Genomic DNA, 26,396 nt, shown 5'->3' with positions numbered 1-26,396 from the left:
CTGACAGCTTTCTCACTATTACGGTGCATCAGAAAAAAGAATATTTTGGGTACTCACACAGGAAACCTTGGGTGTATGCTGCTGCCAATAGGAGGCTAACACTATGCTAAGATAAAAAAAAAGCTCCTCCTGCAGATTATAAACACAAAACCAAAGTTTTAAGGCTTAAAATTAATCTTTATTAGATAATTAGAATTTAAAAACAACATCTGCACCAGTTACACACAGGTAGGGGATGTGGGGGACTGACCATATATATGGGTTGTCACATACAATTTTTGAACATAAATTTAAATTTGTAGAACAATTCAAATTGCAATGAGATTTCTATTATTCCACCCTATCAATCATGCTGCACAATAACTTTTATATTCAAAAAGGATTAAGTCAATGGTTACATCATTATAATAGTAGGACACCTTGTGCAGCAAAAGACAGATGTCTGTCGAGATTGAAGAAGGAGACTGTTATGGACTCAATAATTAATCTTGGTGTGTCATATACACAGCAAGAAGGGGAATAGTGTCCCTAACTGAGTTATTAGTATGCATCACTCACTTTTGTAAGCTAAGGCCTCCTGAGGAAGAAAAAAAAAAATCAATGAAACGTACGTCGAGGCGAGGGGGGGATGTCGTGGTGACTGACCATTACACTCATGTAAGTGTTAACCTTACCCGTACTTGGATATATTATGTTGCTACTGATTGAACTTAAATGAGCAATATCGAGTTGTTCTATCAGTAGAAACATAATATATCCAAGTATATCCGCCTCGACGTACGTTTCATTGATTTTTCTTCCTCAGGAGGCCTTAGCTTACAAAAGTGAGTGATACATACTAATAACTATTAGGGACACTATTCCCCTTTTTGCTGTGCATATGACACACCAAGATTATACATTATATTGTCAGTTCCCCACATCCCCTCTGTGTAAATGATGCAGGAGTGCCCTGTACAGGGGAGATTAACAAGGAAGGGCAATGGATAGGACCTTCATTATAGAACACACACAAGGAAGTGATCGTTGGCCAAAAACACCTTACCGGAATGAAGCAATAAGAGAAAATGACTACCCAAGGTGGGCGCTAGAGAGCATTAAGCCCCATAAAGGAGCCCGGGACCCCTGGATAGCGATAGAAAGTTTGCCAAGTGTGCCCACGTCAGAGGGGAACCTAACCGGTGACTGTACTCTAGATTCCTTTAAAAGGCTTAATGGAAGGGATCTGATCCACAGAGAATTGAGGAACAACCTGGAGTAAGCATATGACAACAGGAGTGGAGCTTTCCTTCCCAGCTAATAATCAAAGAGCTGAATGATGATATTGAAGCTTCTGGGAAAACCCAGGACCTGGATACCCACTGGGAAGCCCCATAAAACACCCTGGATGTCATTAGATAAGCATCCAATTCGATAAACGACTAGCTCCGAGTACCAGATGAGACAGAGGATGCTTATAGACTATCAGTAACCTAAATTCTGAGTATTGGAGTAAGTTCTACCACTGGGGGAGCTGGTGATCCCTTGAGCGAATATCAAGAGAGATAGTAAAATAAAAAAGGAAAGAAAAAGCTCTGTAACGATATAAGCATTCTTGCTTATGTGAATAGAGACATGTTCTGGGCTACTAAGCAATGGATCAGAAGACGACTACCTTGATCTGTAGTGATCAAACCAGAGAGGAAAAACTGCTCTAAAAGATTAGAAGAGTCACGCAGCAGTCTATAAAAAAAAAAAAAAAAAAAAAAAAAAAAAGAAGAAGAAGAAGAAAAGCGCCCCAACCCTGATGAGATCAGAGTAAAGGTGGACCAAATAGCCTGCATAGGCTACAAAATGCCAAAATGCTATGTCGCTTACAAGAAACTAGCCGGGCCACTCAAGAAGCCATGGAAGATCATGGAACTGACTGAAAGGCATAAGGTTTTCTTGTTGGTTCCATAAGTAGGAGAGCGGAGGTATCTTCAAGAAAGTGGGGCAAACACTAATGGTGTTAATTTGGATAGTGGAGACGCCACCCTGGAAAGTGAAGAGGGATGAAGCAGTATGTACGCTTGAGCACTGTAGAGGAACAAGTGGTACCATTCGGCCACTGGACCCGGAAGACCTGTGAATGAAAACCTTGAGGCTTCTCATAGGCAAGAATGCTTCATGTCACATAGTGAGAGCTGGACTAAGGACGGTAATAATGAGAACCCTAATCAGTTCCAGACTTAGGGGTGCTTCACACACAGCGAGCTCGCTGCCGAGATCGCTGCTGAGTCACGCTTTTTGTGACGCAGCAGTGACCTCATTAGCGATCTCGCTGTGTGTGACACTGAGCAGCGATCTGGCCCCTGCTGTGAGATCGCTGCTCGTTACACACAGCCCTGGTTCGTTTTCTTCAAAGCCGCTCTCCTGCTGTGACACACAGATCGCTGTGTGTGACAGCAAGAGAGCGACAAATGAAGCGAGCAGGGAGCAGGAGCCGGCGTCTGACAGCTGAGGTAAGCTGTATCCAAGATAAACATCGGGTAACCAAGGTGGTTACCCGATATTTACCTAATAGTTACCAGCCTCTGCAGCTCTCACGCTGCCTGTGCTGCCGGCTCCGGCTCTCTGCACATGTAGCTGCTGTACACATCGGGTTAATTAACCCGATGTGTACAGCAGCTAGGAGAGCAAGGAGCCAGCGCTCAGTGTGCGCGGCTCCCTGCTCTCTGCACACAGCGCTGGTAACTAATGTAAACATCGGGTAACCATACCCGATGTTTACCTTAGTTACCAGTCTCCGCAGCTTCCAGTCGGCGGCTCCGTGCAAGCGCAGCGTCGCTTGCACGTCGCTGCTGGCTGGGGGCTGTTCAGTGGTCGCTGGTGAGATCTGCCTGTTTGACAGCTCACCAGCGACCATGTAGCGATGCAGCAGCGATCCTGACCAGGTCAGATCGCTGGTCGGATCGCTGCTGCATCGCTAAGTGTGAAGGTACCCTTAGGCAGGCAAAGTCCCTGAAATGCAAGAAGACAATGGATCTTATGAAAGTAGAACAGTCTATTCTGATAAGGTCCCCAGCACGACGGGTCACTGCAATGATGCAGCGAAAATGTCCGCAGCTGTAGGGGGAGAAACAACAGACCGACTTACTAGACTATATAATCTCCTCCATGAGGTCCAGCAACTCATGGAAAGAATACTGGGAGAATAACTACAGTGGAAAACTGAACAGGCAGAGACTACTTCGTTGTCACAACCAGCACGAAAAAGCTGGGTATGAGGGCCGACTTTCTTGAACCGCAGGGGCCGGTTAACTAGGGAGTCCACATAGTAGTACAGACAATCCGGGTAGCAGCACCTAGAAATACTGAAAAAGGATACAGAATATTGCAGGAGAAACTGGTCCGCTCTCTTGATGATTGGGAATAGGAGTCATTGGTGTCTGCAAAAGTTCTTGACAGAATCCAATCTCCGTAAGAAAAAATGTAAACTACTGATCCGAAAGCTGAAGCAATGGCATTGCTTGAACCACACTGTGATCCGCTAAGTGGTGGGCATGACTCTGTAGATAGTGAACGGATTACTAGGAGAGGACAAACACCTGAGATACTTGACGTGGTCAACCACGAAGGTTGTGGTAGATTGCAGAGACTACCCCTATTGTGGGCATAAAATTTGGATCTACAGTGTGGGTCGCAGAAGGAGGTGTTACTGACAGAATAGTGGACAGAGTACCTGGAAGTCTGCTGTGAACCACCGTGAGGATAGTGGCAGGTAGTGGAACGAACTGACTAGATAGCAGACAGATCATCTGGACCACTGCTGTGGTCGACAAAATGGTTTGTGGTAGATGGAGAGACTGCCTCACTAGATAGTGGATAGAGCACTAGAAACTCTGATGCGTTAGCCATGTGTTCATGGGATGTAAAGAAACCAACTTAACACACAGCTAGTAGGATGACTCACAAAATGGTGGGCAGAGCACTACTAGTGATGTAGTATCGGATATGTGGTTCGTGTAGATGGTGGCTCAGAATAGCTGGATAGTGGACAGAGCAGAAGGAGAGCTGAAGTATCAGGCACGTAGTAGGCATGTGAATTCAGAGAAGACACAGATTCTGACTCGCTAGACAGTGGACAAAGACAGAGTCCAGAAACTTACAATGGACAAAAAAAATTCTGTCAGCCCCCAGAGAGGGAATACAGTGTTCCACTATCAGAAGGGGGGGAACAAGGAGGCAAAAGTTCAGAAAACAAGCACAGAAAACACATTTCCATATGTGAGGCTGCATGGCACATTTTATATAAAAATATTTTAGTGTAGGACTGCACCAATAAGATTTGCCGTGACGTGGTAGCTCAAGAAATTGCAATTTTTTGCCAAAAATCTCAAATTTTAATAATAGTACAGTTTGGAATTTTTAGTGCAGTAGTGCACATTTGGTGCTGGCTATCTTGTTTTTTTTCATTGTTCAAGTGCGTCTAAATCCTTTTGAATATGATCTTTTTCCTCTCTAGTGTTGGCTACTCCTCCTATCTTAGTATCATCTGCAAATTTTAGGAGTTTCCCAATAATTCCGTTATCCAGATCATTTATAAAGATATTAACCCCTTCACGACTGGTCGATTTTTCGCTTTCCTTTTTTTTTTCGCCATTCTTTTTCTGAGAGACGTAACTTTTTTATTTTTCAGTCAATATGGTCATGTGAGGGCTCATTTTTTGCGGAACGAGCTGTACTTTTAAATGAAACCATACATTTTCCCATATAGTGTACTGGAAAACGGCAAAAAAATTCCAAATGCAGAAAAATTGCAAAAAAAGTGCGATAGCACTATTGTTTTTGAGATATTTTATTCACGGTGTTCACTATATGGTAAAACTGATGTGTGGGTGTGATGCCTCAGGTCAGTGCGAGTTCGTAGACACCAAACATGGTTTACTTTTATATAAGGGGGTTAAAAAAAAAAAATCGTAAGTTTGACCGAAAAAAGTGGCGAACGTTTTACGCCATATTCCGTGACCCGTAGCGTTCTCATTTTTCGGGATCTATGGCTCAGTGACGGCTTATTTTTTGCGTCTCGAGCTGACGTTTTTAACGGTACCATTTTTGCACAGATGCTATGTTTTGATCGCCTCTTATAGCATTTTGCGCAAAAGTTGTGGCGACAAAAAAAGAGAATTTTGTTTACTTACCGTAAATTCTTTTTCTTATAGTTCCGTATTGGGAGACCCAGACATTGGGTGTATAGCTTCTGCCTCCGGAGGACACACAAAGTACTACACTAAAAAAGTGTAGCTCCTCCCTCTGAGCATATAGACCCCCTGGATAACCAAATCTAGCCAGTTTAGTGCAAAAGCTGAAGGAGAATAGCCACCCACAAGTAGAGATAGAGCAAGAACCGGAACAACCGGAGCCTCTGTCTACAACAGCCGGTGATAACACGCGGAACAAGAAACTTCCAACAGGCAACAGGGAGGGTGCTGGGTCTCCCAATACGGAACTAAGAAAAAGAATTTACGGTAAGTAAACAAAATTCTCTTTTTCTTTATCGTTCCTATGGGAGACCCAGATATTGGGACGTCTCAAAGCAGTCCATGGGTGGGAATAAAACAGAAAACTGGGAAGTAGGCGGAACCTAACTTCACAAATGGGCGACAGCCGCCTGAAGGATGCGTCTGCCCAAGCTCGCATCTGCCGAAGCATGAGCATGCACTTGGTAGTGCTTTGAAAAGGTATGCAGACTAGTCCAAGTGGCAGCCTGACAGACCTGCTGAGCCGTAGCCTGGTGCCTGAAAGCCCAAGAGGCACCGACAGCTCTGGTCGAGTGTGCCTTGATTCCCGGCGGGGGAGGCACCTGAGTACACTGGTAGGCATCGGAAATGGCCGACCTAATCCAACGAGCTAAGGTCGACTTAGAAGCAGAGAGGCCCTTACGCCGACCTGTGGTTAGCACAAAAAGAGAGGTGCACCGCCTAAGAACAGCGGTGCAAGACACATAGATCCGGAGCGCCCGCACCAGATCCAGAGTATGCAACGCTTTTTCAAAGCGATGAACAGGAGCCGGACAAAAGGAAGGCAGGGAAATGTCCTGGTTAAGGTGGAAAGGAGAAACCACCTTAGGGAGAAAGTCCGGAGTCGGACGGAGAACCACCTTGTCTTGATGAAAAACCAAAAAAGGTGACTCCGAAGAGAGCGCAGCCAAATCAGAGACTCTCCTGAGGGAAGTTATGGCCACTAGAAAGACCACTTTCTGTGAAAGATGAGACAAAGAAACCTCCCTAAGAGGCTCAAAGGGGGGTTTCTGCAAGGCCGTGAGGACCAGATTGAGGTCCCAGGGATCCAAGGGCCGCCGGTAAGGCGGAATGATGTGAGACGCGCTCTGCATGAAGGTGCGCACCTGAGTCAGCCGGGCGATACGCCGCTGGAACAACACTGACAGAGCCGAGACCTGTCCCTTGAGAGAATTGAGGGATAGTCCTAGCTGCAGACCGGACTGTAGAAAGGACAGGAGGGTCGGCAAGGAAAAAGGCCAAGGAGCATGGCCGGAAGAGCGACACCAGGACAGGAAAATTCTCCAGGTCCTGTGATAGATTTTGGCCGAGGAAGACTTCCGAGCCCGAGTCATAGTGGAGATGACTTCAGGAGGAATACCAGAAGTCGTCAAGATCCAGGACTCAAGAGCCACGCCGTCAATCTGAGAGCCGCAGAATTCTGGCGGAAAAACGGACCTTGTGAGAGAAGGTCTGGACGTTCCGGGAGATGCCACGGCACCTCTACGGACAGATAGAGCAGGCCTGGGTACCAAGCTCGCCTGGGCCAGTCCGGAGCAATGAGGATGACCCGACGGCCCTCCATTCTGATCTTGCGCAGGACTCTGGGCAAGAGAGCTAGAGGGGGAAACACGTAGGACAGACAAAACTGGGACCAATCCTGAACCAGAGCGTCCGCTGCAAAGGCCTGAGGATCGTGGGAGCGAGCCACGTAAACCGGAACCTTGTTGTTGTGCCGGGATGCCATTAGATCCACTTCCGGAGTGCCCCACTTGCGGCAGATTGACCGAAACACTGCCGGATGCAGGGACCACTCGCCACTGTCCACGGTTTGACGGCTGAGATAATCTGCCTCTCAGTTTTCCACGCCTGGGATGTGGACTGCGGATATGGTGGACTTGGAGTCCTCCGTCCACTGAAGAATGCGTTGAACCTCCAACATTGCCAGGCGGCTGCGTGTCCCGCCTTGGTGATTGATGTAGGCAACCGCTGTCGCGTTGTCTGACTGGACTCGGATGTGCTTGCCCGCCAACAGGTGGTGAAAGGCTAAGAGAGCTAGAAGCACAGCTCTGGTTTCCAGCACATTGATCGAGAGGGCTGATTTGGACAGAGTCCAAGTGCCCTGCGCTCTGTGGTGGAGATATACCGCTCCCCAGCCGGATAGACTGGCATCCGTGGTGAGGATCACCCAGGACGGGGCCAGGAAGGAGCGTCCCTGAGACAGAGAGAGGGGCCGAAGCCACCACTGAAGAGAGCCCCTGGTCTGTGGCGACAGAGCCACTAACCTGTGCAAGGAGGAAGTCCGCTTGTCCCAACAGCGGAGAATGTCCAGCTGCAGAGGACGCAGATGGAACTGGGCAAAGGGAACCGCTTCCATTGACGCCACCATCTGACCCAGCACCTGCATTAGGTGCCTGATGGAATGACGGCGGGGCCTCAGCAAAGAGCGCACCGCCAGATGGAGGGACTGCTGTTTGACTAAGGGCAGCTTCACAAGTGCCGGCAGAGTCTCGAATTGCATCCCTAGGTACATGAGCTTCTGGGTCGGAGTCAGAGTGGATTTGGGCAGATTGACAAGCCACCCGAATTGGACTAGAGTGGCGAGAGTGAGCGAGATACTCCGCTGACAGTCTGCACTGGATGAAGCTTTGACTAGAAGGTCGTCCAGGTAAGGAATCACTGCCAACCCCTGGAGGTGCAGAACCGCAACCACTGCTGCCATGACCTTGGTGAATACTCGAGGGGCCGTGGCTAACCCGAAGGGGAGAGCCACGAATTGGAAATGTTCCTCTCCGATTGCAAAACGTAGCCAACGCTGGTGTAAAACTGCAATTGGCACATGCAGATAGGCATCTCTGATGTCGATGGATGCCAGGAAATCTCCTTGGGTCATTGAGGCAATGACTGATCGCAGAGATTCCATGCGAAAGTGCCGCACCTGAACATGCTTGTTGAGAAGCTTGAGATCCAGGATGGGCCGGAAGGAACCGTCCTTTTTGGGGACTAGGAAGAGATTTGAGTAGAAACCTCTGAACCGTTCCCGGGCGGGAACCGGTACAATTACTCCGTTGGCCTGCAAGGATGCAACGGCCTGTGAGAAGGCGGCGGCCTTGGAGCAGGGGGGAGTTGACAGAAAAAAATCTGTTTGGCGGGCTGGAAGAGAATTCTATCCTGTAGCCGTGGGAGATGACATCTCTCACCCACTGATCGGAGACGTGTTGAAACCACACGTCGCCAAAGTGGGAGAGCCTGCCACCGACCAAGGACGTTGCTGGCGCGGCCAGATAGTCAAGAGGAGGCTGCCTTAGTGGCAGCAGCTCCTGCGGTCTTCTGAGGACGCGGCTTCGTGCGCCAGTTGGGTTTTTGGTCCTTGGCTGAGTTAGTGGACGAGGCCGAGGGCTTAGAGGACAACCAGTTGGAGGAACGAAAGGAACGAAACCTCGACTGGTTCCTGCCCTGAACAGGTTTCCTGGTTTTAGTTTGTGGCATGGACGTACTCTTCCCGCCAGTAGCTTCCCAAATAATTTCATCCAGTTGTTCACCGAACAGCCTGGACCCAGCAAAAGGGAGCCCAGCAAGGTACTTCTTTGAAGAAGCGTCTGCCTTCCACTCTCGAAGCCACAAGATCCTGCGGATAGCGAGGGAATTAGCCGAAGCCACCGCAGTGCGGTGAGAAGCTTCCAGCATGGCAGACATGGCATAGGATGAAAAAGCTGAAGCCTGGGAAGTTAAGGCAACCATTTCGGGCATAGATTCCCTGGTGAGGGAATGAATCTCCTCTAGAGAAGCAGAGATGGCTTTGGGAGCCCACACTGCTGCAAAAGATGGGGAGAACGAGGCACCTGCCGCCTCATATACAGATTTGGCCAGAAGGTTAACCTGGCGGTCAGTGGAATCTTTAAGAGAGGTGCCATCAGCCACTGATACAACGGTCCGGGCTGAAAGTCTAGACACCGGAGGGTCTACCTTTGGTGAATGAGCCCACTCCTTGACCACCTCTGGTGGAAAGGGAAAACGGTCATCAGAACTACGCTTTGGGAAGCGTTTGTCAGGACAGGCCCTAGGCTTGGTCACAGTGGCCTGAAAACTGGAGTGGTTAAAAAACAAACACACTCCTAGTCCTCTTAGGCAAGGTAAACTGGTGCTTTTCTGCCAGAGAGGGTTGCTCCTCTGATACTGGCGGATTGAGGTCCAGTACAGAATTAATGGACGCAATCAAATCACTAACATCTGAGTCACTTTCGGACAGATCAATGGGGCACATGGAGGCCGCCTCCGAGCCCCCAGTAACGGCATCCTCCTCGTCCTGCGAGTCAGCTCTTGACTCAGAGCCGTGGGACGAGGAAAGAGAGGGAGCCCTGCGTCTCCTCTTAGGAGGACGGGGTCTGGGACCAGATGAAGAATCCTCTGTGAGCTCCGCTGAGAGAGCCCTAGCAGCAGAGGCGCCCTGAGAAGGGGGCTGATGCATGTTCAGCAAAGTCCGGGACAGCTGTCCCATGGAGTCGGCAAAAGACTGGGAGATTGACCTAGAGAAGGATTCTACCCAAGCCGGGGGTTCAGCCACCGGAGCCGGAGCAGCCGGAGGGACCACTGTGGGTGCGATTCCAGGCTGAGGCGTTGTCAGGTTAGAGCAGGCATCACAATGTGGATATGTGCTCGGTTCATGCAGTATGAGCTTACATGCAGTGCATATTGAGTACAGCCTTGCAGCCTTGCTCCTTGTGTGAGACATGCTGCTGAAGTGGGGGCTCTGAGCCAGAATGACCCCCAGAGAGTATATAAGCATGTCCACAACCGGAGGTTGTGGCTTACCAGACCGTTTGTGTGCCCTGCAGATCCCACAGCCCGGACCCCCAGACAGATTAGCAGGGATGCTGCAGCCAGCGCCGATCGCTGAGAGAACGCTGATAAAATGGCGCCGGAGCGAGGAGAGGGGGTGGGACCTACTCTGAGAGCGGGATCTGGAGGGCCAAGGAGATTTACAGGGGAGGGGACATTTACTCAGAGAGGAGTGTCCCTCCCCTGTGCCGAACGGCCGCTGGGCGGAGCCGCACTGTCCCTCTGCATGATTGACATGCAAGGGCAGTGAAATCGAAACTAGGCCTCGGGCGAAGCCGGGGCCTAAATTTAAGCGATGCGGCCGGCGCGCAGGCACCATCAGCGCGGTTCTCAGGTGACAACCAGAGAACCGGCCGGAAATGTCAGAACAGTTACACAGCACACTCTCCCCAACAATAAAGTACAAGGGACCCCCCGAACATAAACGTCTCAGATACTTAGCTTGTGAGACACAGGGTTTCAAGTCCCTGGGGATGAGTGCTCCATCCAGCAGGATCCTGAAGGGCTGCGGATGGAGACCGGTCTCCTGCAAAGCAGGGAGAACCGTGCTGGCTCCCACTTCAAGCCAGAGCCCGAGGGATGGTGAAGGAGCGCGGCATGTAAGGCTCCAGCCCTGGAATCAACCTTAACACCACCGCCGACATAGTGGGGTGAGAAGGGACATGCCGGGAGTCCAGGCTTGGACCTGCTTTTCTTCAAACACTTTCCAAAATGAAAAATCAGATGAGAATGCATGTGTGGATGTATGCCTCCTGAACACAAAGCAATGAACTGGCTAGATTTGGTTATCCAGGGGGTGTATATGCTCAGAGGGAGGAGCTACACTTTTTTTTACTGTAGTACTTTGTGTGTCCTCCGGAGGCAGAAGCTATACACCCAATGTCTGGGTCTCCCATAGGAATGATAAAGAAAAACGTCGTTTTGGCGTCTGGATTTTTTTTGCCGCTACGCCGTATACTGATCAGATTAATTGATTTTATATTTTGATAGATCGGGCGTTTCTGAACACGGCGATAGCAAATGTGTGTATATTTTTTATTTTTTTAAACCTTTAATTTTCAATGGGGCGAATGGGGGGGTGATTTGAACTTTTAGGTTTTTTTGTTTTTTTTTATTTTTTTAAACTTTTTTCTAATTTTTTTTTTTATTTTACTAGTCCCCCTAGGGGGCTATTGCGATCAGCATTCCGATCGCTCTTCACTATCTGCTGATCACAGCTATACAGCTGTAAACAGCAGATACGCTCTCTTTCTCTTTTGCTGTGCCGCTGGCACAGCGAAAGTGAAAGCTATTCATGTGTAGTACAGGAGTCATCACATGACCCTGTGCTACCATGACAACTAACGGAAGTCACGTGATCGCGTCACGTGACTTCCGGTATCGGGCGATAAGTAAAAGTTTACCGCGATCGCGCTTATTATGGCGCGGTCACATATTGACAGCGCCATTTAAGGGGTTAAACGGCACAAGCAGATAACGATTCTGCTCGTGCCTAGCAGGCACACATCTCAGCTGTGAAAATCAGCTGAGATGTGTGCCGATCGCGGCATGGTGCCGCCGGCAGACCGCGGGCAGTAACGTTATGACCGCTAGGACGTAATTTTACGGCCCGCGGTCGTTAAGGGGGTTAAACAGCACTGGCCCCAGGACAGAGCCTTGCGGCACCCCGCTTTTGCCTTTCCTCCAGGTTGATGTGCATCCATTTAGTAGTTTATTCTAGACGTTCGTACAAATATAGAGATCAAAAATGGTTTTATCTTTGCCTTGCTACTTTTGCACTGCAACAGCACATTTAATTCTAAAGAGCCACAACCTTCTATAATAAGGACTGGATTTTTCCAACTAGAGTCACATTATAATATGCCAATATGTACTACATAGAAACTATTTACTAACAAATTCTGAAGGTGTCTTTTGTCCACTGCATAGTTTAAATGAAGTTTCATCTTTGATATATCATATACATGTATTTTACATTAAAAATATATTTTTTTAAGCTTTAATTCATACATTTAGTGATTGTTTTCTGTCCCACATTAATGTTGTAATGGTCAATTCACTAAAATAATTCAAGTAGGGCCTGGATGCCTTTTTTGAAAAATATAATCTTGCAGATTTAATTATAATATTACAGGTAAATATTAGAAATATTATGGGCACTAGATTTTGTGAAGGGACGTTGTTCCAGAGAACTAAACTATTCTGATTGCTGCATGTGGAGTTTAGAAGGAAACTTTCCCCTCGTATAGAGCTATTACGAGGGGCTGCTGATAAGTCTTTGGCTTTGTGATATTTTTTTGTTTCTATGGTAACAAATGTTACATCACATGAAAGCCTTGTGTCTAATATGTTTTCAAAATTTTGTGTTAGTTGCTTAAGGCAACAGAGTTCTATGCACGCGGAAAAACAAAATGGCAGAGTCTAATGCGATATTCACAGCAACTGAGAGCAGAGGAGTGATAAAATTCTTGTTTCTGCAAGGAAAGTCCGCACAGGATATTCATGGTGATATGTCGCAGACATTGGGGGATCAATGCGCTTCATATTCCACAATTAATTTAAAACGGGCCACATCAGCTCCAATGATAAAGAACGTCCTGGACGACAGAGTGGTTGTTGTTCCGGAGATCGTCGATGCGGTGCATAACCTCATACTGGAGAATGGACGAATTTCATCTAAAGCAATAGCAGACATGGGGACTTCCTGTGAACGTGTTTGTGTCATAATCCACGAACATTTGGACATGAGGAATCTGTCTGCAAAGTGGGTCACCAAATGATTGACAAAAGATCAGAGAAGCAAGCGAGTGAAAACTTCCTGGTCCATTTGTTATCGTTTCCGGACTGACTCGTCACTATGGATGAGACCTGGATTTATTTGTATGACCCTGAAAATAAGGAGCAGTCAAAAGAGTGGAGGCACAGTGGTTCTCCTCATCAAAAGAGGTTTAGGGTGCAAAAATCAGCCACTAAGGTGATGGCGTCTGTGTTCTGGGATAAGGAGGGTGTGGACTACCTTCAAAGGGTTCTACCAACAATGCAAGGTATTACATTGAACTTTTGGACCAACTGAAAGCAGCTCTGAAGGCCAAAAGGTGCAGCAAGCTGTCCAAAGGAATCTTGTTCCTGCAAGACGTCTCCGCTCACACTGCACAAGTGACCATGGCAAAACTGCCAGAGTTGGGCTTCCAGCTGGTTGACCACCCACTTTATTCACCAGATCTAGCTCCCTCCGACCATCATCTGTTTCCAAACCTGAAGAAACTTCAAGGGTACCAAATTTCACACCATTTCTGATGCCATGGCTGCTACGGATGCTTGGTTTGAGGCACAAGTGAAATCCTTTTTTTTGCTAGGCTTACAGAACTTGGAATACCGATGTAAGAAGAGTGTTGATATTAGTGGAAAGTAAGTGGAATAAATGAAAAGTTTCATCATCCTATCTTGTTTCTTTCTGGGTAAAGCCAAAGACTTATCAGCAGCCCCTCGTATCTGTCTGTTTTATTTTTTTGCCTTTCTCTGTAACAACATGTTAGGTTATAGGGTGAACTCCATCGACTCATGTCAACCCTGAAACTAGGAGACTTTACCAAATGATTGAATGTTTAATCATGGTAAGGCCTCGGTTCTACATGCTTATCGCTTCAAATATGCTTTGGCTTAGGCTCTGCTGCAAGCGTGAACCAGATGTCATGCAACTGTGATCTAATCTTGCAATCGGATCAGAGCTGCGGAGAAGAGGGCGAGAGTGATCTCTCCATCTCTTCACTGCTTGTCTCTGCGTGTATTGCACTGCACTTGGATGTCACCAGAATGCAAAGCGATATTTCACACGCACCCATTGGCGTGAGAAGAAAAAAAATAAAAGATGGGCACTGCCTCATTGTTTTATACTGGTGTGAGTGCAATCCAATGTTTTATTGAATTGCACTCGTCCGTGTAAAACGGAAGTGGACCCGAGGCCTTATACTGATCATCAGTTTAAGTAACTGCATGCTTGCTTCTGTGCACGTGTAATGATGACAATGTATTTCTATTGGAGCTGCACCATGCAAATCTCTAACATCGTAACACAGAATTAAACATTTTAAAATCAAGTATTGACACCCTTGAAATTGTTCCAGAAAATGAAGTATTTATTCCAGAAAATTATTGCAATTACACATATTCTGTTAAACACGTTTATTTCCTTTTTGTGTATTGGGAAAAAGGAACATCAAGATCTCTGGAAATGGACTTGTTTTTTTTATTAAATCAGATAAATTTTTATTTTTCCACCAAGTATACAAAACAGGTGTTATATTTTCAGCAATAACGAGCAGAACTATAAACTTTCCCTCCCCAACATCCCCTTCCCCCTCCCCCTTCAGCGTACATATTACCCATATCAATATCAAATATCTTACATTTTAACCCTTCAATAGCATATATTGGAATGTATAGAACTAACTATCTCTGCCCCTAGTCCAACATCTCCCAACTCTAATATTTATCCATATTGCAACCACGGATTCCACAATCTATGAAAAAGTGCAAGTTGTTTCCTTTTCCCATATATGCTTCTCTCCATTCGAACAATATGAGTAACATATGCTGGAAATGGACTTGTAACCTTGAGATTCTTTGAATTTTTCAACAATTTAGGTTCTCAAGTCCTCAGAGTTCTCTTTTCATCTTTCTGTTCTCCACGCTAAATGTGACACACAATGCAAAGAATTGAGTCTTCTCACTTTTTTATCTGGATTCTGATGTGAGTTTCATATTTCCCACACCTGTTACTTGCCATAGGAGAGTTTGGATGAGTGTCATATGCTTGAAACAAAGTTGTTGACCCACACTTTTGGAAAGATGCCAACAATTTTGTGTAGCCCATATTTGCTGTTGTGTGTACAATTATGTCCAATATGCATTTTTTTCCTATTTGTTTTTGTGCTGTTCCAATACACAAACAAAATAAACATTGTGTATAACAAAACTTGTGTAATTGCAATGATTTTCTAGGAGAAATACTTTATTTTTTTGCAACAATTTCATGCATGCCAACACTTTCAACTCTGACTGTATATGTGCCCGTGCTATGTACTGTGTAATGGTGTCTGACCATGCAGGAACATGATCTGATGATACCACATCTCCTGGGCCAGGGAGGGAGTATACAGATATTACAGCAGGGAAATCGCAAACAAGTCTTTCTGGGAGGTAAAACATTTATCTGCCCGTTTTTTTTTTAAAAAAAATGCTTTACCTCAAAGAAAGAATTACTTGCAATTCCATTCTGTAATATTTGTATACATTTTTTTTTGACTCACGGAGACTGGGGCAGGGCTCGGTGGTGTCACGTCAACTGGAAGTTGATGTGACATCACCGGACATCATAGGTCACAGAGCCCGGGGGTCACACGATGGGGATGAGCGGACCACAATAGCGCATTTCATAGGCATCCCGTCTGCATAGTCTCTTTTGCGACCTCCCCTGCCCAGGAGATGTGGTATAATCAGACCATGTCCCTGTACGGTCAGACATGGCCATTACACAGTACATAGCAGGAGCACATTTATAAGATTATCCCAGCACAGGAATGTTATTTATTTAATTTTTTAAAACACATGTAATTGTGGAACTTATTATTATTATTATTCCAAGATTTATAGATTAAAACGAACTTTGTTCGGAGTAAATGCCTTTAAGTCCACAACGCTATTTGTGAAGCATGAAACCAAATATCATCTGAAGTCATAAAATATATTTAGTTTATATTTGCAGAGAATCAAAATGCTGTATAGTTGTATTAAAAACAAAAATGTCATCCATGTTAACTATGTATATGGATATGAAGTAGATAAAAAAATTAGAATTACTATAAAAATGAGATAACGAAAAACACCTGAACTTGCTGTTTTTTGGAAGAAAAAGGTAAGAGACAGATTTAAACAGAAGCACCTACGTGGTGTCCTCCCAGCGCTGCAGACACTGGCTGTGGAAGCTGTGGTTACAGAGAGTGGTTAGAATTCCATTCACAGATTCATCCATCCTCTCGAGGCACACCGTACACTTGGGGAGTTCTGTGAGGTCCATCACAGGTAAACTGGCACCCTGACAAAGCAAAAGAGATAATGTATGGTCTATTTTACAGTCTTGTATCATTTCACAGACAATGCATCTTTAATGCACTGCCGCCATTTTATTGAAGACCACTGAGATCATTCTGCGCAAGCGCCCGCCACGGCGAGGATAGCGCTGCCACAAACTTTCAAACAGGAGGCAGGTCACTCACAAAGCAAAAACCTTTCATTCACATTTATTCATACACCAAGGCAATCGGAGGGGCAGGTGATAAATACCCTAGCCCAAGTCCCACGCCAGTGCACCTAAATCTTATTACATAAAAACTTCAATAGCAAATTAAAGAACAACCACAAAGTGGATTTCTTCACTAAAGGTATACATTTAAATCAGTATAACAACATCATTACCGCCATGCCTTTACTTTGACATGCAAGATCATGCCGACAGGTTCTCTTTAAATTGCACCAGTCAGGTGCAATATGCGAGCAGTTCTGGGTGTATATTGCTAATCCCTGCCTAACTGTCCCTGTATCTAGTAGAATAGATAGAGATCTTTCGAAAAAGCATTTCTAAAAGATTAGTTATCATATGTTAGTGAGGACTGTGACTAGTCGCAATACCATTCGTTCCCATGGCTTGTTGCCCCTCAGGGGCATGCTATCATGCTAATGAATGCACAGCGTCAGAGGCATGGTCGCTCTCACCTCTGCTGCCACCGCTGGTTTTCGGCTCAGTGCGCACGATCAGAACGTCCCTGGATGTCCGGTCACGGGCACTACACCAGTCTGAAGAAGGAACGTGTACACCCAGCTTCATAGTACGCATGACTGGAAGTCTGGGACTCCTGATCGTGCGCACGAGCCGAAATCTAGCATCTGGTGTCAGCAGAGAGCGGTGAAATCGACCAGGACTCTGACAAACCAATCATTAGCATGCTAGTATGCCCACAGGGGCATGCTTACATGCTAAGGTGGCCAAGGGAATTAACGCTCTTGCGACTAGTAGCTGGCCTCATTAGCATATGATAAAAGAACTTTAGAAATACTTTTCCTAAAGATAAAGATCTCTTTATCTATGCTTTTAGATACAGGGATGGTTAGGCAGGGATTAGCAATATGTACCCCGAACTGCTCGTGGTACTGGGTGCATATTGCACCTGACAGGTTCACTTTAAGGCTATGTGCGCACGTCGCGTAAATACATGCAGTTACGCTGCGCTTTGTAGCGCAGCGTAACTGCATGCGTCCTGCGTCCCCTGCACAGTCTATGGCGTTTTAGAGCGCAGCGCTTCGGCTGCTGCCGAAGCGCTGCGTAAAAAGAAGTGACATGTCACTTCTTCCGTGCGCTTTGCCGGCAGCTCCTGCTCTGTCTATGGGAGGAGCTGCAGGCAGAGCACATGGAATCGGCTTTTTTTTTTTTTTTCACTACGGACATTTCTGCAGCGATTTAAAGCGCACATGTGCTCTTCAGATCGCTGCAGAAATTTCTGCAGTAACTGTACGCAACGTGCGCATATAGCCTAAAGGCTGCGGTCGGCTTGTCTAAATGGGCTTTTAATCTCTCCCTTCACTGAAGGAACCATGCACGCTCAGCTGAGCATACATATACATGGGTGAGTTGGTATATTTAATGAGCATTTAGCCAACATTTAACGTGTATGGTCATCTTTAGATCACATAGAAAAATTGATTTAGAAAAAAAACTAATATTTTACAATTTTTCTTTATACAAAGAGTACCGTATTTTTCGCTTTATAAGACGCACCGGAATATAAGACGCACCCCAAACTTAGACATAGAAAAAGGTAAAAAAAGAAAAATGGGGTCTGTCTTATACTCCGGTGTTCTCTTACCGGAGGGGGGCAGCAGTGGTGGTGAAGCGGGGTCACAGGAGGCACAGGTTGTGCTGGCAGGCGCGGCAGGTCAGTGGCAGCGGGGTCCTTGGTTGCAGGTGCCGTGGCGTCCGTGGTTGCAGGCGCGGTGGCAGGATCCGTGGGGTCCGTGGTGGCGGCAGCAGCCGTGGTGGGTGAGCCGTGCAGCAGGCCGGTGCAGTGAGTGTCCGCGGTCCCGGTTCAGTGGTGGCAGTGGCGGCGGCGACTGCTCAGTGGTGGCAGGGACTGCTCAGTGGTGGAGTGTGTCCGCGGTCCCGGTTCAGTGGTGGCAGCGGTGGTGGCAGGGACTGCTCAGTGGTGGAGTGTGTCTGCGGTCCCGGTTCAGTGGTGGCAGCGGCGGAGACGGCTCAGTGGTGGGAGTGGCGGCGACGGCTCAGTGGTGTGAGCGGCGGCAACTGCTCAGTGGTGGCAGCGGCAGGGACTGCTCAGTGGTGGCAGCGGCAGGGACTGCTCAGTGGTGGAGTATGTCCGCGGTCCCGGTTCAGTGGTGGCAGCGGCGGCGGCGGCTCAGTGGTGGGAGTGGCGGCGACGGCTCAGTGGTGGGAGCGGCGGCAACTGCTCAGTGGTGGCAGCGGCAGGGACTGCTCAGTGGTGGAGTGTGTCCGCGGTCCCGGTTCAGTGGTGGCAGCGGCGGCGACGGCTCAGTGGTGGGAGCGGCGGCGATGGCTCAGTGGTGGGAGCGGCGGCGACGGCTCAGTGGTGGAGTGTGTCCGCGGTCCCGATTCAAGTAATGGCGCCCGGAGCGACGCATGCGCAGATGGAGCTCTCATCCAAGGGCTCCATCTGCGCACGCGCTGACTCCCGGAGCAGCGCGTGCGCAGATGGAGCTCTCATCCAAGAGCTCCACCGGCGCCATCATTTGAAAGTGGGACCGCGGACAACTGGTAAGCTGCACAGCCGCCCGCCCCCATGCCAGCAGGCTGCCCGCCCACCCTGCGTACAAGCCGCCGGGTACCTGTGCTTGCGTGCGGTGGCAGCCGGGTACCCATGGCTGTGTGCGGGCGGCAGCGGGGTAACTGTGTGAGGGCGGCAGCCGGGTACCTGTGTGAGGGCGGCAGCCGGCTGCCGCCCGCACGGGCACCCGACTGCCGCTCGCACACAGCACCCGGCTGCCGCCCGCACACAGCCATGGGTACCCGTCTGCCACCGCATTCAAGCACAGGTACCCGGCTGCCGACCCCACACAGCACCCGCTGCCGCCCGCACACAGCCACGGGTACCCGGCTGCCGCTGCACGCATGTACAGGTACCCGGCCGCTTGCATGCAGCCACAGGCACCCGGCCGCCCGATCGCCTCAGACAGGACCCCCCCCCCCCCCGCTACCGCTTTATAAGACGCACCCACCATTTTCCTCCCAAAATTTGGGGAGGAAAAGTGCGTCTTATAAAGCGAAAAATACGGTAATTGTGTTTTGTAAAATAAGGTCATTCTGTAATACAGAAAAGCAATATAGAAATAAAATGTTTTTTTTGGGAGTGTATTAAAAAAATCATCAGGAATTTATAAGAACTATTTGGGATAACACTCCGATCAGATGAATTAAGATTTTTTTTATTTTTATGCTGTGGAAATCAATTTGTGGCACTAGAAAATACAGAGCGCACAGCTTGTCTAGGTAAAAATGAAGAATTCTGGGATGTAGTTGGCATATGAAGTCACCTAATTCAGTGTTTGAGAGGGAGTTATGCATCTTATCTTTGGAATTTCCTCCCAAGCCTAATATGTCATTTGAAAAGCTACACTCCACCATAGCATATATCAGGGTATCACATAATCTAATATATAAAGCTGAATGTGTGTATGTGTGTATGTATGTCCGGGATTGGCATCCACACCGTCGCAGCTACAGCCACAAAATTTTGCACACTCACACTTCTGGACCCAGAGAGCGTCATAGGCTATGTAATGTGTGTATGTGTATGTATGTCCGGGATTAGCATCCACACCGTCGCAGCTACAGCCACAAAATTTTGCACACTCACTTCTGGACCCCGAGAGCGTCATAGGCTATGTTTTGAGGGGAAATTTTAACCCCGCTCTTTACAGTTATTCAACAAAAAACCTGCCTCCATTAAAGCGAATGGAGCTGGGAGCCACAGTGCAGCCAGAACTTCAGAAGAATGCGCGGCCACGCCCTTATATGGAATGTTGGCGTGTCACAATGCAGCCAGGGAAAGAGGCAGACACAGACAGGTTAAGAAACAGACATAGACAGGGTAAGAGACAGGGTAAGAGACAGACACAAAGAGACAGACACAGACAAAGAAACAGACTGACAGGGAAAGAGAGGGAAAGAGACAGACAGGGAAAGTGACAGACAGGGAAAGAGATAGATAGACAGACAGGGAAAGAGATTGAGACAGTAAGGGAAAGAGACAGACAAAGAGAGAGAGAAAGACAGAGAGATATATACAGAGGGGGAGACAGACAGAGAATGGGAGAGAAACAGAGAGACTGTTACTATCCCGGGCAGTGCCAGGTGCTATGTTGTGAGGTGAAATTTTAACCGCGCGCGTTCCTATTTACCAATCAATTTTGCCCCTACCTACATAATGGGGAAAAAGTGAAACGAAAAGTGTTGGGGGCAAATTGACAGCTGCCAGATGTGAACAAGGGGGACTTAAAGAATGAGAGCGATGGCGCCAAAGAGTATATACCGTACAGTTGCTAAGGTGGGGCCCCGACATGGGATACTCACCACACTCGGGGATATGAACACACACACACAAAATGCGCGCCACACTACCACGTGCTTGAACACATATACCACCCTCAGCACACATCTCACCACACATACACCAACCTCGCCACATAATCGCCCTAAACGCACACAAGTCTGGTATTATCCTTCAAAAATAAAAATATTATTAATAAGCAGCCAAACAACAAGAACAAGAAATGTACCACATAGGAAATACGGCAGCTGTGAGTCACATGACATGTCTATTATGTGTATGTGTGAGCTAATATATACGGTCAAGGGGGAGGGCTTTCTGTTGCCTGGAAATTTATCAGGCTGCCAATAGCAACCAATCACAGCTTAGCTTCTATTTTGCTACAGTTAATTAATCTGAGCTCTGATTGGTTAATATAGGCAACAATTTAATAAAGAGAATTTTGTGACTTACCGTAAATTCTTTTTCTTATAGTTCCGTATTGGGAGACCCAGACCATGGGTGTTTAGCTACTGCCTCCGGAGGACACACAAAGTACTACACTTAAAAGTGTAGCTCCTCCCTCTGAGCTTATACACCCCCTGGTAGCCAGTCCTAGCCAGTTTAGTGCAAAAGCTGAAGGAGAATAGCCACCCACAAGTAGAACAGAGTAAGAACCGGAACAACCGGAGACTCTGTCCACGACAACAGCCGGTGATAACACACGGAACAAGAAAATTGCCAACAGGCAACAGGGAGGGAGCTGGGTCTCCCAATACGGAACTATAAGAAAAAGAATTTACGGTAAGTAACAAAATTCTCTTTTTCTTTATCGTTCCTATGGGAGACCCAGACCATGGGACGTTCCAAAGCTGTCCCTGGGTGGGAATAAACAGAAAAAACTAAGTAGGCGGAGCCTAACTTCACAAGTGGGTGACAGCCGCCTGAAGGATGCGTCTGCCCAAGCTCGCATCTGCCGAAGCATGAGCATGCACTTGGTAGTGCTTCGAAAAGGTATGCAGGCTAGTCCAAGTGGCAGCCTGACAGACTTGTTGAGCCGTAGCCTGGTGCCTAAAAGCCCAAGAGGCACCGACAGCTCTGGTCGAGTGTGCTTTGATCCCCGGCGGGGGAGGCACCCGAGTACTCTGGTAGGCGTCCGAAATGGTCGATCTAATCCAACGGGCCAAAGTCGGCTTAGAAGCAGAGAGACCCTTGCGCCGCCCTGTGCTTAGCACAAAAAGAGAGGTGCACCGCCTAAGCGCAGCGGTGCGAGACACATAAATCCGGAGAGCACGCACCAGATCTAGAGTATGCAGCGCTTTCTCAAAGCGATGAACAGGGGCCGGACAGAAGGAAGGCAAGGAAATATCCTGGTTAAGGTTGAAGGGGGAGACCACCTTAGGAAGAAAGTCCGGGGTCGGACGGAGAACTACCTTGTCTTGGTGAAAAAACAAAAAAGGTGACTCCGAGGAGAGCGCAGCCAAATCAGAGACTCTCCTGAGAGAAGTTATGGCAACTAGAAAGGCCACCTTTTGAGAAAGACGATACAAACAAAACCTCCCTAAGGGGCTCGAAAGGGGGTTTCTGCAATACCGTGAGGACCAAGTTAAGGTCCCAGGGATCCAAGGGCCGCCGATAAGGCGGAATGATGTGAGACGCACCTTGCATGAAGGTGCGGACCTGAGCCAGCCGGGCGAGACGCCGCTGGAACAGTACTGATAGAGCTGAGACTTGTCCCTTGAGAGAGTTGAGGGACAGTCCTAGCTGCAGACCGGACTGTAAAAAAGACAGAAGGGTCGGCAACGAGAATGGCCAAGGAGAATGGCCGGAAGAGCGACACCAGGACAGGAAAATTTTCCAAGTCCTGTGATAGATCTTGACGGAGGAAGACTTACGGGCCTGAGTCATAGTGGAGATGACTTCAGGAGGAATACCAGAAGCCGTCAAAATCCAGGACTCAAGAGCCACGCCGTCAATTTGAGTGCCGCAGAATTCGGGCGGAAAAACGGACCTTGCGAGAGCAGGTCTGGACGGTCCGGAAGATGCCACGGCATCTCCACGGACAGTTGGAGCAGGTCCGGATACCAAGCTCGCCTGGGCCAGTCCGGTGCAATGAGGATGACTCGACGGCCCTCCATTCTGATCTTGCGCAGGACTCTGGGCAAGAGAGCTAGAGGGGGAAACACGTAGGACAGACGAAACTGGGACCAGTCTTGAACCAGAGCGTCCGCGGCAAAGGCTGAGGATCGTGGGAGCGAGCCACGTAAACCGGAACCTTGTTGTTGTGACGGGATGCCATTAGGTCCACGTCCGGAGTTCCCCACTTGCGGCAGATTGACTGAAACACTGCCGGGTGCAAAGACCACTCGCCACCGTCCACGGATTGACGGCTGAGATAATCTGCCTCCCAGTTTTCTACGCCAGGGATGTGGACTGCGGATATGGTGGACTTGGAGTCCTCCGCCCATTGAAGAATGCTTTGGACCTCCAACATTGCCAGGCGTCTGCGTGTCCCGCCTTGGTGATTGATGTAGGCAACCGCTGTCGCGTTGTCTGACTGGACTCGAATGTGCCTGCCCGCCAACAGGTGGTGAAAGGCTAGGAGAGCTAGAAGCACAGCTCTGGTTTCCAGCACATTGATTGAAAGGGCTGACTCGGACGGAGTCCAAGTGCCCTGTGCTCTGTGGTGGAGATGTACCGCTCCCCAGCCGGATAGGCTGGCATCCGTGGTGAGAATCACCCAGGACGGAGTCAGGAAGGAGCGTCCTTGGGACAGGGAGAGGGGTCGAAGCCACCACTGAAGAGAGCTCCTGGTCCGTGGCGACAGAGCCACTAACCTCTGTAAGGAGGAAGGCCGCTTGTCCCAACAGCGGAGAATGTCCAGCTGCAGAGGACGCAGATGGAACTGGGCAAAGGGAACCGCCTCCATGGAGGCCACCATTTGACACAGCACCTGCATCAGACGCCTGAGGGTATAACAGCGGGGCCTCAGGAGAGAGCGCACCGCCAACCGGAGTGACAGCTGTTTGTCTAAGGGCAACTTCACAAGTGCCGGCAAAGTCTCGAACTGCATCCCTAGGTACGTGAGACTCTGGGTCGGAGTCAGAGTGGATTTGGGAAGATTGACAATCCACCCGAATTGGGTTATGGTGGCGAGAGTGAGCGAAACACTCCGCTGACAGTCTGCGCTGGATGTACCCTTGACCAGAAGGTCGTCCAGATAAGGAAGCACTGCAAACCCCTGGAGGTGCAGGACCGCAATCACTGCCGCCATGACCTTGGTGAATACCCGAGGGGCCGTGGCTAACCCGAAGGGGAGAGCCACGAATTTGAAATGATCCTCTCCTATCGCAAAACATAACCAACGCTGATGTGACACTGCGATTGGCACATGTAGATAGGCATCTCTGATGTCGATGGACGCCAGGAACTCCCCTTGGGTCATAGAGGCAATGACTGATCGCAGAGACTCCATGCAAAAATGCCGCACCCGGACATGCTTGTTGAGAAGCTTGAGATCCAGGATGGGCCGGAAGGTACCGTCCTTTTTGGAACTAGGAAGAGATTTGAGTAAAAACCTCTGAACCGTTCCTGAGCGGGAACTGGGACAATCACTCCGTTTGCCTGCAAGGACGCCACGGCCTGTAAGAAGGCGGCGGCCTTGGAGCAGGGGGGAGTTGAGAGAAAAAATCTGTTTGGAGGGCTGGAAGAGAATTCTATCCTGTAGCCATGAGATATGATGTCTCTCACCCACTGATCGGAGACTTGCTTTAACCAAGCGTCGCCAAAGTGGGAGAGCCTGCCACCGACTAAGGACGTGGCTGGAGCGGGCCGAGAGTCATGAGGAAGCTGCCTTAGTGGCAGAACCTCCTGCGGTCTTCTGCGGACGCGCTTTTGGGCGCCAGTTGGATTTCTGATCCTTGGCTGAGTTAGCGGACGAGGCGGAAGGCTTAGAGGATGACCAGTTGGAAGAACGAAAGGAACGAAACCTCGATTGATTCCTACCCTGGGCGGGTTTCCTGGTCTTGGTTTGTGGCATGGAAGTACTCTTCCCGCCAGTAGCTTCTTTAATGATTTCGTCCAGCTGTTCACCAAACAGCCGTGACAGAGCCGTGGGATGGGGAGGGGGAGGAAACCCTGCGCCTTCTCTTAGAAGGACGGGGTCTGGAATCAGATGATGAATCCTCCGTGAGCTCCGATGGACGGAGGTCAGAGGAAAGGAATCCTCTGTCAAGAGTATTAGAGGCACCCTGTGAGGGGGGCTGATGCATATTCAAAGTCCTGGACAAAAGCCCCATGGACTCAGCAAATGACTGGGATATGGACCAAGAAAAGGACTCTACCCAGGCCGGGGGTTCAATCACAGGTGCAGCAGCAGCCTGAGAGACCACTGGGGGTGAGACTCCAGGCTGTGGCACCGCCAAGTTAGAGCAGACATCACAATGTGGATAGGTGCTCGGCTCAGGCAGCAGGAGCTTACATGCAGTGCATGCAGAATAAAGCTTTGGAGCCTTGCTCCTTGTGTGAGACATGCTGCTGGAGTGGGGGCTTTGCAGAGAATGAACCCCAGGGAGAATATACAGAGGTCCACAACCGGAGACCGGCTGTGGCTTACCAGACCGCTGAGCGCGGTGTTGTGTGCCCTCCAGATCCCGAAGCCCGGTCCCCCAGTCGCAGCACCTCAGCAGAGATGCAGAATGCAGGATGTCCCAGAGCAGAGTGAACTCTGCCTGAGAAGAGGGCGTTCCTATAAAAGAGCGGGAACTGGAGGGCTATAGAGACCTGCAGGGAAGGAGGGACGCCCCAGCAGTGGGGAGTGTCCCTCCCCTGTGTAGAACGGCCGCCGGGAGGAGCCGAACCTGTCCCTCTGCATGAGTGACATGCGAGGGCAGGAAAATGAAACTAGGCCTCCGGCGAAGCCGGGGCCTAAATTTAAGCGGCGAGGCCAACAAGCAGGCACCATCGGTCGGCGCGGTTCTCAGGCAAAAGCTAGAGAACCCGCCGGAAAAGTTAAAACAATCACATACAGCATACTCTCCCCTTACAATAAAGAACCAGGACCCCCAACATAAACGTCTCAGGTACTTAGCTGCTGAGACGCAGGGCCATGTCCCTGGGGATGAGTGCTCTGGTCCAGCAGAATCCTCAAGGGGCTGTGGATGGAGACCGGACTCCTGCCAGGCATGGAGACCGTGCTGGCTCCCACTTCAAGCCAGAGCCCAGAAGGGATGGTGAAGGAGCGCGGCAGGTAAGGCTGCAGCCTTGTAAATCAACCTTAACAACACCGCCGACACAGTGGGGTGAGAAGGGACATGACGGGAGTCCAGAGATGGACCCGCTTTTCTTCAAACTCTTTCCAAAAGTCAAACAAATCAGATGAGAATGCATGTGTGGATGTATGCCTCCTGACACAAAGCAATAAACTGGGTAGGACTGGCTACCAGGGGGTGTATAAGCTCAGAGGGAGGAGCTACACTTTTAAGTGTAGTACTTTGTGTGTCCTCCGGAGGCAGAAGCTAAACACCCATGGTCTGGGTCTCCCAAAGGAACGATAAAGAAAATTACATTTCTATCTGTTTTGTGGTTTTTGTGTGCAAAATAAATTTTTGTTAATACATTCTATTTTCTTAACAGCAGTTATTAACCCGGGCGAAGCCGGGTAGTACAGCTAGTATCATAATATATACAAGAACAGCCTATTGAA

General features: G+C 48.8%; 1 protein-coding gene across 2 annotated transcripts in view; it reads right to left on the bottom strand.

The window, feature by feature from the left end:
• The window catches only part of BRAP (BRCA1 associated protein), a 149,139-nt gene that overhangs the window by 68,195 nt on the left and 54,548 nt on the right, over positions 1–26,396 (bottom strand). For both annotated transcript variants that reach the window (XM_075323736.1, XM_075323744.1), the window contains one exon: positions 16,025–16,173. In XM_075323736.1, the coding sequence (XP_075179851.1) occupies positions 16,025–16,173 (149 nt within the window). The remainder of the gene's footprint in view (positions 1–16,024; positions 16,174–26,396) is intronic.

Source organism: Anomaloglossus baeobatrachus, chromosome 1 (genome assembly GCF_048569485.1).
Source record: "Anomaloglossus baeobatrachus isolate aAnoBae1 chromosome 1, aAnoBae1.hap1, whole genome shotgun sequence".
Taxonomy (NCBI): domain Eukaryota; kingdom Metazoa; phylum Chordata; class Amphibia; order Anura; family Aromobatidae; genus Anomaloglossus; species Anomaloglossus baeobatrachus.
The sequence above is the reverse complement of the archived record's forward strand: the minus strand, read 5'-3'. Positions and strand labels throughout refer to the sequence as shown.